The sequence below is a fragment of the Thamnophis sirtalis genome, unplaced genomic scaffold (assembly GCF_051295495.1).
Source record: "Thamnophis sirtalis isolate CommonGarterSnake01/CBP01778 unplaced genomic scaffold, rThaSir2_p1.2 scaffold_7, whole genome shotgun sequence".
Classification (NCBI taxonomy): Eukaryota; Metazoa; Chordata; class Lepidosauria; order Squamata; family Natricidae; genus Thamnophis; species Thamnophis sirtalis.
In genome coordinates, this window is record NW_028261387.1 from 93,393,712 (window position 1) to 93,409,305 (window position 15,594).

General features: G+C 44.4%; 1 protein-coding gene across 1 annotated transcript in view; it reads right to left on the minus strand.

The window, feature by feature from the left end:
- Positions 1-13,933, minus strand: part of RTEL1 (regulator of telomere elongation helicase 1) — a 117,270-nt gene extending 103,337 nt beyond the window's left edge. The window contains exons 1-5 of the mRNA XM_087720628.1: positions 13,833-13,933; positions 9,044-9,175; positions 3,666-3,864; positions 1,915-2,008; positions 127-208 (exon numbers count right to left, since the gene is read on the minus strand). Of these exons, the coding sequence (XP_087576754.1) occupies positions 127-208; positions 1,915-2,008; positions 3,666-3,864; positions 9,044-9,145 (477 nt within the window). The 5' untranslated portion in view covers positions 9,146-9,175; positions 13,833-13,933. The remainder of the gene's footprint in view (positions 1-126; positions 209-1,914; positions 2,009-3,665; positions 3,865-9,043; positions 9,176-13,832) is intronic.
- Positions 13,934-15,594: the final 1,661 nt, after the last annotated feature.

Consider the following 15,594-nt stretch of genomic DNA (forward strand, 5'->3'; position numbering starts at 1 on the left):
ATTTGAACTGGGCTCAGAAAGACACGATAAAATTATTTTTTGTTTATAGGGAGGCTGCATTACCTGTCAATCAAAAGAGAAACAGAACAATCTTGTGCCAGCATCATTTTGCACGTATCCTTTTACCTGCATATGACTGTTCTCCTGCTTTTTAACTTCAGGGTGGATGCAAAGCTGGTCTCTGGATCCCAACACACAAACTTTGGGTCTGTTTTAACAACAAGAACAGCAAAAGATCCAGGGCGTTTCCATGTAATGTCAAAATACAGATCAAGAAAAGGAAAAACAATGGCACGTTTTATATTTTAGCTTCCCAAAAAAAAAGTCCCAGGAAAGTCAAACGGGGGCATGATAAGCACGATAAATAGGCATCTAACTATACAACATGGCTGCTACATACATGGCTGTATTTTCACCCCATACTAAAGTCCAGTTTAATGAAAAGAAGGACTTGGGAGTGACACGATAGCAGTGTTCCAATATTTGAGAGGCTGCCACAAAGAAGAGGGAGTCAAGCTATTCTCCAAAGCACCAGAAGGCAGGACAGGAAGCAAAGGGATAGAAATTAATCAAGGAGAGATAGAACTGAGGAGAAATTTCCTGACAGGGAGAACAGGGAAATCAGTGGAACAGAACTTCAGAAACTCTGAATACTCCCAAAACTGGGTTTTTTTAAAAATTGGACAATTATTTGTCTGAAATGGTATGAAACAGTTATGGTGAACCTTTTTTGGCTCGCGTGCCAAAAGCAGGGGGAGCGCAAGGGGGGTCATGCGTGCGTGTGCCACACCCATAATGCTTTGAGCACGACCCCAGCGTGCATGCGCGCACAACTAGCACTCCCCCCATTTTTGTCGTGCTTTTTTCACCCTCCCCAGGCTGCAGAGACTTTATAGGAGCTTGGGGAGGGTGAAAACAGCCTCCCCTCTCCTCCCCAGAGGCCCTCCATAGGCTTCAGGAGCTTCCCTGAAGCCTCCGGAGTGCAGAAAACCGGTCCTACTGGCAAACTGGAAGTTCGGGAACAGACTTCTGGTTTGGTCGTAGGGTCATTTTTTGCCCTCCGGAGCCTTCATGGAAGTCTCCTGAAGGCTCTGGAGGGCTAAAACTGGCCCTATGAGCAAACCGGAAGTATGTTCTTGAATTTCCGGTCCAATTTCTGCTGCCTGAGCAGGCGGTTGGACTAGACGATTCAACCAAAATAAGAAGAAACAGTGAGGACAATTGCCTAATGGAACAGAAGTTGTGGGGGCTTCATCACTGGAAGCTTTCAAGAAAAGACTGGACTCCCATCAGTGAGAAATGGTGTAGGGTCTCCTGCTTGGGTGGGGGGGCTGGACTAGATGACCCACAAAGTCCCTTCCAACTCTGTTAATCTGTTAATCAAACCTCCGACTGTTATTCTGTTACCCTTAAGCACAGCCGAATGATATAAATCCTCACAGATAAAAAGAAAATACTTCTTCAACCAACATCATTAAATGACCATTAAATGCATTGCATGACGGGAGAGCGATGGATGCCAACTTGGACTGCTTTTAAAAAGAGATGAAATCAGCTCAGCTGGATAAATCACCAATGGCTAACAGTCGTCTATTTATGATCCCCGTTGCCCTTTTGCAATAGCCTCCAAGCAGCGGTTGAGATAAAAGTAATATTTAGGTTCTGCTTGTCGGCTTCCAAGAGAGAATCTGATTTGCCTCTGCGGATAAGAAAGTTGGACAAACATCACGGGATCGTCTGATCCAGGAGGGGTTTTGTGTTTTACTCGTGAGTGCTCCTTTACTGTGGCTGCACGGCCAGACAGCTTTTTCTGATCGCTGCAATAAACAAGGATGCTTCTGAAATAAATCAGGTGAGAGAGAGCTATAAACCCCAGGCACTTTTCACACTTGGAAGCTGAAATTCTTTCTTTACCTGTAAACAGTATTCTTCAATTCGCTGATGACCTGAGCAAGCTGCGAATGTGTTCTGGAGGCATAAATTATTTTCGGGACATCACTGTAATAAGCTGTCATGCGGAGAAAGTGAGAAAGAAGCCGTGTGCAGGAGGGAGAAAGAAATGGTGGGGGGGGGAGAAATTGTTTAGTTTGTGTTTAGTAACTAAATATATCGTCAGTCTGCTTTTCCTCACTGGTGCTATGGTAACAATTTAGCCTGTGGGGATAGTCTGGGAATTCACAGCCCAACTGCCCACCTAATAGAGAAAACTGCCTGTTTTTTTTTTTAACTATCTTCAAAAAAAGAGATTTGCTTTGAAGCACTTGTGGATAGGTATCTGCAAATGGCAGTGAAAATTGATGCACTGGTTTGCATTGCTTCAAGTCCTCCCCAGACAACAACACATGGCAGGCGGGATTCTCAAACTTTTCTCATAACCAGTTTCTGCTTTTGTTATGAAAAGGATTTCAAGGCATGTAGTAATACTTTAGAGCAGTGTTTCTCAACCTTGGCAACTTGAAGATGTCTGGACTTCAACTCCCAGAATTCCCCAGCCAGCGAATGCTGGCTGGGGAATTCTGAGAGTTGAAGTCCAGACATCTTCAAGTTGCCAAGGTTGAGAAACACTGCTTTAGAGGGATGCGGAGGCTCAATGGCTAAGATGTTGAGCTTGTTGATCAGAAAGGTCGGCAGTTTGGCGGTTCGAATCCCTAGCACCGCATAACGGAGTGAGCTCCCAGTACTTGTCCCAGCCTCTGCCAACCAAAAATGGGCTTTTTTTTTTGGTAAAAAAAGGGGTTATTAGGAAGCTTATAGAGTGCTCCTGGCGCTGGGGGGCAAAATTGAGCAAAAAACGGGCCATTTTTTGCTCATTTCTGCCCTCCCAAGCCCCCAGGAGCTCTCTGAAAGCCTCTTACAAGCAATGCCTGGCCATTTGGTGAAGGAAGTGGGGTTTCAGGAGGCAAAAAAATGCTGTATTCTGTGTACAAGACGCACCCAGATTTTCAGTCTCTTTTTTTAGGGAAAAAGGTGCGTCTTATACTCCGAAAAATACGGTAGGTTTTCACCAGATATGTGCCAATATGATATTTCCAATAAAGCTATCCTTTTGAAGAACCTAGCTACCTCAGTTCCACCACAAATCCACGGTAGACTAAAGCGCGCTCGCGAAAGCGCGTACGTGACGTCATCACAGCGCAACGAAAACGGCACACTGTGAGCGGTAAATTTAAAATTAACGCGAAAACCTTACCCTAACCCCCCCCAAACCTAACCCTAAACTTAACCCTAAGCCTAATCCTTAACTTAACCCAAAACCTAACCCTAAACCTAACCCTTAACCTAACGCTAAACCTAACGCTAACCCTTAACCTAACCCTAAACCTAACCCTAACGCTTAACGTAACCCTAAACCTAACTCTAACCCTTAACCTAACCCTAACCCTAACCCTAAATCTAACCCTTACCTTTATGTGAATCGGCTTGCTTTAATTTAATTTTAATTTAATTTATTTTTAATTTTATTTGTCGCGCTGCTGATGACGTCACGTACGCACTTTGATCGGGCGCGCTTTAGTGGACCGCGGTTTTGACGGGTCACGACCTACCTCAGGGTTCTGCTTGCTGTGGCTCTATTACTTGGAACCCTGACACTTATCCTTACATCTGCTCTATGGTCAGAATCTCATTGCAAATGTAACGAGGGCTTCCAAATGAGCAAGAAATACCTGGAACTTCGGTCCCTGTGACAGCATTGCCCCAAGACGACAAGGGGCGGTCCGGAAAAAGTTCGTCTCCTTTTAGTACTTGAGTAATCTTTTGTGCGGAAACGGCATCCTTGAAGTGCGCTCGCCATGCCAAGGTCGAGCACAGGAGGCATAACGTCTTCCCTGTGCCCGTGGGGCTCTCCAAGATCCCATTCACTTGCTGAAATGAGAATGGAAATGTGGGGAGGGGGCAAAGTGGGAAAATAAATATTTACCGAAGTGCCAGAGGAGGATAACCATTTCCACAAAGTCATTCTATGCACTTCACAAAAGGCTATTTGGCATCTATCATAGACCGCAATCCTAGACAAGGTCGGATAGTCTTGGCCTTATCTATTTCAAAGGTAGTCTTCTACAATCTGTCAATCTACAGGTAGTCCTTGACTTACGACCATAATCAGGACCAGACCCAAAGGTGCTTTCTTCAGGAGGCAACTGGACTTTTCTTGTTTTTTTCTTTCGAAAATGTTTTGCTTCTTATCTAAGGAACTTCTTCAGCACTGGCTGGATGGTGGGGAATGGAAGGATTTGTACTCCTTGCAGACAGCTGGTCATTTGCATCCTTTTTAGAGGGTCGGTGAGGCCACTTGGAGGTTTATTTGTGTCCTCAGGATCACCTGAGTGGTGCAAATGGGTATGGAATCTTCTTGGAACTGCTGAAAGGACTGTATTGAAGACAGGAGATAAATGATGTCGTATCCCTTCACCCTCTGTGTAGAGGGTGTAGTTCAATTTTGACATAGATAGCCTCTTTGACACCTCTTTCAAACCAACGGTCCTCTCTGTCCAAAATGTGGACAGAGAACCTCCAGGTGGTCTCAATGGCTCTCTAAAAGGATGCAAATGACCAGCTCTCTTCAATGAATATAAATCCTTCCATTCCCCACCATCCAGTCAGAGCTGAAGAAGCTTCTTGGATGAGAAGTGAAACCTCTTGAAAAGAAAAAAAACAAGAAAAGTCCAGTTGCCTCCTGAAAAAGCACCTTTGGGTCAACCATGACTTGGATGACGGAGAATCCCCATAGGTAATTAGGACCAGAATTTCCACTGTCAAGCAAGGCAGTTGTTAAGCGAGCCATGCCAGATTTTATGAACTTCCTTTTGAGATGACTGTTAAGGGGATCACCACAGTTATTAAGCAAATCTCATGATTCTTGGTGACATGGCTGTTAAAGTCGCATGGTTGTTAATTGGATCCAGCTTTCCCCTTGGACTTTGCCTGTTGGAAACCAGCTGGGAAGGCTGCAAATGGCAGTCACGGGGACGCTACCACAGCTAAAAACACATGCCACTAAGCCAAGTGAACAAAATTTTGATCATCTGACTGGGGATTGCTGAAATGGTCGTAAGTACAAAGACAGATCATGGCACTTGTAACTCTGAACAGTCGCTAAGTGAATTATTGTAAGTCAAGGATTCTCTGAATAGTCTTCAAGCAATCTTTTAGTAACCATTTTATGGCTCCTAAAGTTTCCCAGAGGGCACTGACACCAACCTGGATTTTGGGGGGCACAGTTAAGACAAGGGTACCTCTTTGCCCCTTAACCTCTATCCTCAGAAAATCCTGAAAGAATGTGTTCCCCACCATCACGCCTGCCTACATTCCAGTGACATTATAGCAATAGCAATAACACTTAAGATTTATATACCGCTTTATAGTGTTTTACAGCCTTCTCTAAGTCAGCCTCTTGTCCTCAAAAAATTGGGTCCTCATTTTAACCACCTCGGAAGGATGGAAGACTGAGTCAACCTTGAGACTGGTGAGATTTGAATTGTTGAACTGCAGCTACCAGTCAGCTGAAGTAGCGTGCAGTGCTGCACTCTAACCCAGAGGTGGGATTCTACCGGTTCGGAGCGGTTCGGGCGGTCAAGTAGCTTCGAAGAACAGCTGAGAGTGAACCGATTCACTCCGACCTCCAGATGGGCTCACCCTCTCTCCCCTGGGCTATACTCACCTATATTTCCTTCTTTTTTAGTCCAGCTGATAAACACAGCAGAGTGGAATTCTGCACCTCAGCTGTTTTCCTGTGTAATGTGCAGGTGCATGGAACACGCATGAGGCATGTTAGGCACGCACATGAGGAAACCGGTTGCTAAACCAGTAGGTTCGCACCCCTGTTCTAACCACTGCACCACCTCTGCTCATTATGACATTACAGGCCCCCGCAGCTATGGATATGGTTTTCAAAAAGAAATGTGACCCCTAGCTGTTAAAAAAAAGTGCCCACTCTTGGCCGAATTAATGGCTCTGTACTGTTCAAGAGATTGCTCCTTATCCCTGGAGAAACACAGCAGGAAAATTAGTTTGTATTCTGCTTACACAATCATGGGATACAACCTACATTTAACTGTTTGCCTGAAAGGAAGAAATAATAAGAAACCAATTTTTCAGTCAATAACCATAAGGAGAGAACCAATCAATAAATGGTGTTTGCACAAGCTTTTAGGTTGCGACATGTAAGCAATCACCCTCCTACAAACAGTAAGACCATGTATTACAACAGCAAAGCCAAACTATTGCTCTGCAATTTTTTTCTGTGGCTGCCCCTGCTTAGTAGAATACCTTGCTCCCAGTGATGAGGAAAGTCTCCAATCCCCTGGGCTGCTGCAAAGGGGTGAAAGCCTTACGTGAGGGACACAGCAGCCCTCGGTCATGGGGCTGGTTGGCCCCGTGAGAACTCCTCCCCAGTCTATATTAACAATTTTTAGTCTTCCCATCTGAGAGAGAGAGAGAGAGAGAGGAAAGAGAGAGAGGAGAGGGGGGGAGGGAGAGAAAGAGGGAGGGAGATGGAGAGGGAGGGAGAGAGGGATGAAGGGAGGGGAAGAGCGAAAGGGGTAGGGAAGGAGGAAGAGCGAGGGGGAGGGGAGGGAAGCGGAGAGAGAGAGAGAGAGAAAGAGAGAGTGCGCAATAGTACTTAGACTTATATATCACTTCACAGTGCTTTGTAGTCCTCTCTAAGCGTTTTACAGAGTCAGCCTCTTGCCCCCAACAATCTGGGTCCTCATTTTACCCACCTTGGAAGGAGGGAAGGCTGCGTCAACCTTGAGCCTGGTGGGATTTGAACTGTCAAATTGCAGGCAGTCGGCAGCCAGCAGAAGTAGCCTGCAGTACTGCACTCTAACCACTGCGCCACCTCAGCTGATAGATAGATAGATAGATAGATAGATAGATAGATAGATAGATAGATAGATAGATAGATAGATGATAGATAGATAGACAGACAGACAGACAGACAGACAGACAGACAGACATATATAGATAGGGAGGGAGAGAGACAGACAGACAGACAGACAGACAGACAGACAGACAGACAGACAGACAGACAGACAGATATGGATGGACAGACAGAAAGACAGATGAACAGGAAGACAGACAGACCCCTTGATTTCAAATAGATGCTAGGTCTCCTGACTAGGCCAATGATAACATTTACAAAACAGTCCATGAGCAAAGTCTTCCCATAACATTACCTTGCAGTATTAAGCCGGCACAGAATGTATTTTCTGACTTACTAAACATTTAGGAACAGATTGCACGAACATAAGGGCTTCTTTAAGTGTTTCTCTCCTTCATCAAGAAAAGAGAATCCACCTACCCACTTCTCTATTTCCAGGTCTCATGTAAACATGGCTGCTGGCACTGATAAGGGAAGGGGCTGAAACAAAGCTTCTTTCCAGGAAGTGCTAAGCAGGTTTCATATGTTCCAAATGCATCTGTTCTACATAGGGTAAAAATATATGCAGAATCCAAAAACGAGTACGTTGATGTAGTTAACTGAGCCAATTCTGTTTCTGAGTTTAGAAGATCATAATTTATTATAGCTGCAATACTTTCAAAGCAATTCTATATCTCATTGTTCAAAACTAAGTCCTCTAAATGTTATTTTCAAGAAGATTAATTCTGGATTAATCAATTAAATCACAGAATAGTAATTTTTGCAACCAGCTATGTCAGACCTGTTATGAAATATTACAAAGTCACTCTAAGCACTCTGACTGAAATAACCTTGTCCTTAATATTTAGAACTAACTTGGATCTTGCAGTTTATCTCTATGATGAATGATGCAAAGTCATCTTTATTTTCTGGTAACAAGATCTATTTATTAGATATGTACTGCTGCCCATAACACCTGACTCTGGGCAGCTCACCATAATAAAACTACAAACCATAAAAACAAAGATTAAAAACCTAGCACCTCAATCATCCTCCTAGGGTGCCCCAATTTTCATCCACGGTCCAAAAACTCTAGGAAATTTCTAGAAGCCTGGAACTCTAACAAATTAGTCATCAATAAACACAAGTCATAAACAATATCTATACGCTACACAAAAGAGACAATCAACTAGCAAAAAGACCATTCTCCGCCAGCAATCAACACCCAGATGAGAATAGATTAACCCCAAGATTACCTTCAGATCAACAATCAAGAAGTAAACCATACCCCAATCAAGAAACTGCCAAAGAAGCAAACAGCTGAACCAAAGAACCTCCAAGACAGGAGTCGACAACGTGCGGCTCTGGAGCCGCATGTGGCTCTTTCATCCCTCGGCTGCAGATCTGTTGCCAGTCAGCACAATTTTGAAAGGAGCTTCTGGTTGGAGGGGGGGGGAGGAACACAGCACACCAGGAGGAGACTCTATGGCAAGGGACAGGTTTTCCATTCAGCTCCACAATTGATAGGGCTTTCAGTTATTGCAGGTAGAGGAAAAAAGGATGCCGCACTAGGAGGAGACTCTATGATGGGGGAACTCAACTTCCAGTTGGCTCCAGAATCAAACAGGGGGCTTCCGGTTAGGACCGTTGTGGCTCTTTTGAGTGTTTTAAGGTTGCTGACCCCTGCCCCAAGATCACCCCCACCAACACTGACAGGGCAAGACGCCAAAATATAAACTAAAAGCAAAATCCCACTCCTTACTAGCACCGATGATGTTACCTGCTTTGGATAATAAAATGTTTGCCAGAAACATGCAAGTTCAGAGAGCACCAAGGACCCCTCATTTCAAATATTCTCTTTTATTGATACTCAACTGTACCTCTCTGCCCCTGGTATAGTAAGTGATGCTGCTGGTGTCCTGTTCTGGTACCTGGAGGTTATAAAGCTCCAGATGGCAATAGGCAGCATTCTGAATTGGACTCAAGCAAATCCATGCAGCTGTCATAGTACAGATTCTATCTATACTATGATAGATAGCATTAGGCATTCTATAGTCTATCAGAGTATAGACTACTTCAAAGGCAGTCCATGTAATGATGTATGTTGCATGTTTCAAAGTTTCTTTCATTTGACACACAGGTAGGCTGGATTATGCTTTACTTAGGATTTCATCAAATGCTTACCTTCTGCAAGCACTCAAGCACTTTGGACATATATGCCTCCTGACATTCGTAGGGTGGAAATGGAAAGTCAATAGTAATGCCATTTAATATTATTTCGGGCATATTTCATCTGGCAACTCAGGATCACAAAACCTAAAATCAAGAATATTGTTCCATAGTACTAAATATCAACAAGACAGTTCATAATATCAACAAGACAGTTCAAACGAGCCGAGGTGGCGCAGTGGTTAGGGTGCAGGACTTCAGGCCACTTTAGCTGACTGTGATCTGCAGTTTAGCGGTTCAAATCTCACCGGCTCAAGGTCGACTCAGCCTTCCATCCTTCCGAGGTGGGTGAAATGAGGACCCGGACTGTGGGGGGCAAGTTGCTGACTCAATTTGCTAAAAAAAAATTGTAAACCGCTTAGAGAGGGCTGAAAGCCCTATGAGGCGGTATATAAGTCTAATAAATAAATAAATAAATAAATAAATAAATAAATAAATAAATAAATAAATAAATAAATAAATAAATAAATAAATAAATAAATAAATAAATAAATAATCTCCCTAATTCTACTTCAACAATGAGAGTTCTTTTTAAATTTTATTTGTGTTAAATTTGTTTACTGCCCATCTCACTTTTTAAAAAAAATCTCTTTAAGAAACCCACTCTATGTTTCACACATTCAGTCATGATGAACTACATATTTCTAGTTCTCTATGAAGATTGCTGCAAACTCTACTTTTAAATAGGTTAATCATAAAGCTTCATAACAATACAATATGCATATTATTTAGCTATAAACATGATTTATTGCCTTCAAATAAAGGATGGAACACTTTAAGACAAATTTCGTATTTATTTTGATTTGTTGGTTACAGCCAAATCATAACTACTTATGAAACCTTAATAAACTCTCTCACAATCTTGGTTTTAATTATGTTATTTCATTGCTGTAGTTTTTACATCCAATTATGATGGTTGGTTTAGTTGTAGGCTGCCCAGAATTCCCTTGTGTGAGATGGCAGCCATTATCAATTTGATTAAATAAATTTAGGGATTCTAGTCAATGTAGAGTGTAGTTCACGTGTTAGTTCATGTGACTGAGAACCTGTTGCAATTTACTCTTAATCAGAGTCTCTGGATCATTTTGAGGCAACCATTTTCCCAACTCAATCTACTCTATAAGACTATTATTGCAGAAATAAAGGAAGATATTTATGTAAACCATATTCAACTTCGTGATAAAATTGGGATACAAGTTTAAAGAAGAATATAATTAAACACACATGGAATGCTTAGTTTTTAAAATGTCATCTGTAAGATGTTGCCTGATGTGTGAACTTATTTTTACCATCTTTTGTACAATTCAAGAAGCAGACTTTCCCATTTAGGAACAGATGGAAGCAAGCCACTTGTGTCTGCAGGGTATTAAGTTTTTGTTGTTGTTGTTAGCTGCGAAGTCGTGTCTGACCCATCGCGACCCCATGGGCAACATTCCTCCAGGCCTTCCTGTCCTCTACCATCCTCTGGAGTCCATTGAAGCTCACGCCGACTGCTTCGGTGACTCCATCCAACCACCTCATTCTCTCTTGTCCCCTTCTTCTTTTGCCCTCCATCTTTCCCAGCATGAGAATTAGAATTAGAATTAGAATTGATTTTATTTGTAGGCCGCCCTTTTCCCTGAGGGGACTCAGGGCGGCTCACAGAAACCAGGGAAGGGGAAATACAGCACTAAGACGACAACACATAATAAAATAATAAGCAACATGCATACAACATTCGGGCGGGGTAATGGTCCTTATCCCCAGGCCTGACGGGCGAGCCAGTTCTTCAAGGCTATGCGGAAGGCCTGGACGGTGGAGAGGGTACGAATCTCTACGGGGAGCTCGTTCCAAAGGGTCGGGGCCGCTGCTGAGAAGGCCCTCCTCCTTGTAGTTGCCAGCCGACACTGGCTGGCCGATGGAGTACGGAGGAGGCCTAACCTATGAGATCTTATAGGTCGTAGGGAGGTAATTGGCAGAAGGCGGTCTCTCAAGTATCCAGATCCACTGCCATGTAGGGCTTTATGGGTGATCAGTAGCACCTTGAAGCGCATCCGGAGATCGACAGGTAGCCAGCGCAGCTCGCGGAGGATAGGTGTAATGCGGGTGAATCGGGGTGCACCCGCGATCACTCGCGCGGCTGCGTTCTGCACTAGCTGAAGTCGCCGGATGCACCTCAAGGGCAGCCCCATGTAGAGCACGTTGCAGTATTCCAGCCTAGAAATCACGAGGGCCCGAGTGACTGTTGTGAGGGCCTCCCGGTTCAGGTAGGGTCGCAACTGGCGCACCAGGCGTACCTGGGCGAATGCCCCCTGGTCACAGCCGCTATATGATGGTCGAATGACAGCTGTGGATCCAGGAGGACTCCCAAGTTGCGAACCCTCTCTGAGGGGTGTAAAATTTGACCCCCCAGCCTGAGTGTTGGATTAATGGCCAAATTTTTGGGAGGGAAACACAACAGCCACTCGGTCCCATGAGGCTCTTCTCCAGGGGGTCCTTCCTTCTCCTTAGGTGGCCAAAGCATTTGAGTTTCATCTACAGGATCCGGCCTTCTAAAGAGCAGTCAGGGTTGATCTCTAGGACTGACCGGTTTGATGGCCTTGCAGTCCAAGGGACTTGCAGGAATCTTCTCCAGCACCATAGTTCAAAAGGCCTCAATTCTTTGGCGCTCAGCTTTCCTTATGGTCCAACTTTCACAGTCATACATTGTTTTACTTCTTACTTATTCACTTCTTTTGTCATACCCTCGCTAGATATTCAGGACCACATGTTATTGACCACATTGGGCCTTTAAAAAAAAAGTGTAGATATAAAATTTCCATTAACAAGCCTCCACTGTAATTTCCCCCTTGTGAAATGGGCTCATTCACTGTGGTTACAGATAGAATATTTGCAGCTCAAAGTGGAACTGCAGGATTCTTGATGCTCTCTTGAGCTTGCTGGTTGTCTTGGTGAGGCTTCATTGCCCAAATAGGTAACACTGAAGATGTTACCCTGGTTGGGTAATGAAATGTCACCAAGAAAGCTCAGAGAGTACCAAGGACCCCACAGTCGTCGTCCTCCACTTTGCAAATCCCACTCCCTTCTAGCCAGCATAGTCATACTCCACTCAGTATCAAGGATGCAGCTGTAGAGGTGGTCAACAGTATTAAGTATCTGGGGGTGCAGATAACTAACAATCTGGTCTCCCCACACATCATCCTTAGTGAAACGTGCATCTGCATTTCCTGCATCGGGTGAGGAGAGCACATCTTTTTCCTTCTATCCTGGTCACTTTTTATAGGGGCACAACTGAGAGCATTTTAACAAACTGCATCACTGTTTGGTTTGGTGGCAGCAGTGCCTCAGATAGAAAATCCCTACAGAGAGTGGTAATGATAGCAGAGAAGATTATAGGACAACTGTTTCCTGTTATTCAGGATATTGCTTATAAGCGCTATGTGCTTAGAGCTCAAAAGCATTGTCAGAGACCCCATCCACCTCCTTTATGGTTTGCTTTTGTTGCTCCCCTCTGGGAGGAGGTTTTGAAGTATTTCTAGCAGGGCTAACAGATTTTGTAACAACTTTGTTCCCTATGCCATCTGCCTAGTAAACTTGCAAGATTCGTTTTTCTCACCATATGCATGTATACATGCAAACTACACTGTGCGGTTTCACTGGGTCATATAATATATGTGGGTATATGCATAATTTTGTATTTATTTATTTTGTCACGTTTATGCAGTCTACATTGGAGGTGGTGACCCTTTGAGATGTATGCAATGAAATTTCATTTTAATGTGTGCCGATTAGTGTACATTCAAAGTGACAATAAAGTTATTACTCTTATTGTATTCATTGTTACCTAGTTTGGGTAATAAAACATCTGCAAGAAAACAACCAACCTAACCCTAATCCTAAACTCAAAGAGCACTGAGGATCCCACAGTCATCCACTTCCTCCTCTCCCTCCCCTCTATTCTATTCTAGCACTGATGATGTTACCTAGATGGGTCATGAAACATCTGCAAGAAACCACTAAGATCAGAGAGCACCAAGGACCCCACAGTCCTTCTTCTCCTCCTCCTCTCCACACACTCTGCTCCCTTTTAACACTGATGGCGTTACCCAGCTGGGTCGTGAAATATCTGCAGGGAAACCACCAAGATCAAGAGAGCAACAAAGATCTCTCCTTTCAACCTTGGTTTACCAATATTAATTAGGATAGGATAGATGTAGGCATAGGGAAGGATAGGATACACAAGGGATGGGGAATGGAATAGATAGAATAGCAGAGTTGGAAGGGACCTTGGAGGTCTTCTAGTCCAACCCCCTGCTCAGGCAGGAAACCCTACCCCACTTCAGACAAATGGTTGTCCAATCTCTTCCTAAAAACCTCCAGTGGTACAGCATTCTCTTCTCGCTCAGGTATTCACTTTCCTTTCAGGTTATTAATAGGACAGTGGGTCGCCCCCCCCACCACCAAAAAGAGGCTCAAATGGTCATCAGGGTCAAGTCCCCCCCCCCTCCATTCAGGCCCTCAGAGGCCTGGGTTGAAAAAAGAAACCAGGCCTCAACCCCCTCCCTTCCCCCACACGGGGGGGGGGGAGAGAAAGACTCCCCCATTCGTGTCCATCTCCCATTAAGGGGCCCCGGCGGGGTTCCCCTTCCCGGCAGGACGAGACCCGGAGGTATTGGCCTCCCCGCCGGTGCGGGGGAAGGGAAAGGCCGCCCAGGGGGGAAGCCTCAACCAGCGCGGCCTCCGCCAGCCACCTCCCCTCACGCACCTCTTCTTGAAGCGCCCCGGTTCGCACACCGCGCGCGTGGGGTCACGTGGCCGGACCTCCGGCGTCTAATTGGTTGGGCCGCTCGCGCGCGCGCGCTAACCTTAAAGGAGGAGAAAAGAGCTCGGAGGGGGGGGAGGGAGATAGAGAGGGGGAGGGCAACGGTAAGCTCTCGCGAGGCATTCTCGTTGCCAGGGCAACGCTCTCGCTCGCTCGTTCCCCCCGCCCCCGTTTCCATGGTGAAGCCATCTTCTCTCCCCGATGGGCCCAAAAGTGCTTCTCGCCCGCCCAAGCGTTGGGGACTACAAACCCCATGGTTGCTAGTCAGGAACTTAGCTAGGCTAGGTTGGCGGACTTTGTAGTCCCGAGGCGCTGTGCTACATAGGTCAGTCCGAGCGGGAGAAACAGTCAGGAATCAAGAGCCTGACGGGGGTCTCTGCTCTTTCCAACTTTGAAGTGATGGGAGTTGTAGTCCTCAAAGGATGGAGGGCGTCCCAGCGGGAATGCTGGGATTGATCTAGAGATATAGCCCACGACATACCACCACAATGGAGCCCACAATTTTCCATTCCTAAGTCAGACAGGGTGTTAAGTGAGTTTTGCCTCATTTTTGCGACCTCTCCTGCCACGGTTGTTAAGTGAATTGCCACAGTTGTTAAGTTGGTGACATGGTTGGTAAGTGAATCTGACTTTTCCCATTGACTTTGCTGGTCAGAACAGTGACCGGGAACATTGCAACCGTCATAAACATGAACCAGTTGCCAAGCCCCAAAATTTTCATTTCCATGACCATGGGGAGATTGCAACCGTCTTAAGCATGAAAAATGGTCATAAATCACTTTTTTCAGTGCCATAACTTTGAATGGTTACTAAAAAAATAGTTGCAAGTGTGTGTGTGTGTGTATGTATGTATCTATATATATACATACATACGTGCACACTATATATATAATATGTGGGTATGTATATATTTGTGTATATATGTGTGTGTGTGTGTGTGTGGAAATATATATATATATATATATATATATATATATATATATATATATATATATATATATATATATATATATATACATACATACATACATACATACATACATACATACATACATACATACATACATACATACACTTAAAGTCACAACCCCTGGTATGCCCAAGTATGGGAGGAAGGTCACACTTCCACTCTCTGTCTTCAGCTCGTCACAAGAGACCATCCAGACAGAAACCCAATATTTTTTACTGTTGTCTTTTTTGTTATATTTGTTATATTTATGCTGATAAATAAAGGGAGACTAGTATAGATCTATTTCAAGCTATTTAGCTCTCATCAGCTAGCCATACCCAAGTTTGGGAATCGAACCTGTGCTCTATTGTAGCTCAAATGGTTAACTCCCTGCCTGGGAGGCAATAGAGCACAGGTTCGATTCCCAAACTTGGGTATGGCTAGCTGATGAGAGCTAAATAGCTTGAAATAGATCTATACTAGTCTCCCTTTATTTATTTATCAGCATAAATATAACATATATATATATATTATATATATATGTGTGTGTGTGTGTGTGTGTGTGTGTGTGTGTGTGTGTGTGTGTGTGTGTGTGTGTGTGTGTGTGTTTTCTGAGGTTTTCGCGGGTGTTAGTATGTAGGTCTCTAGTTGTTCGGGTTTTCTCCCGCGTAGAATTGGAGATGTCTTGGCGACATTTTGACGAAGTCTCATTCGTCATCTTCAGGGTGCTGCTGACTACTTCAGGTTTGGTGTTTC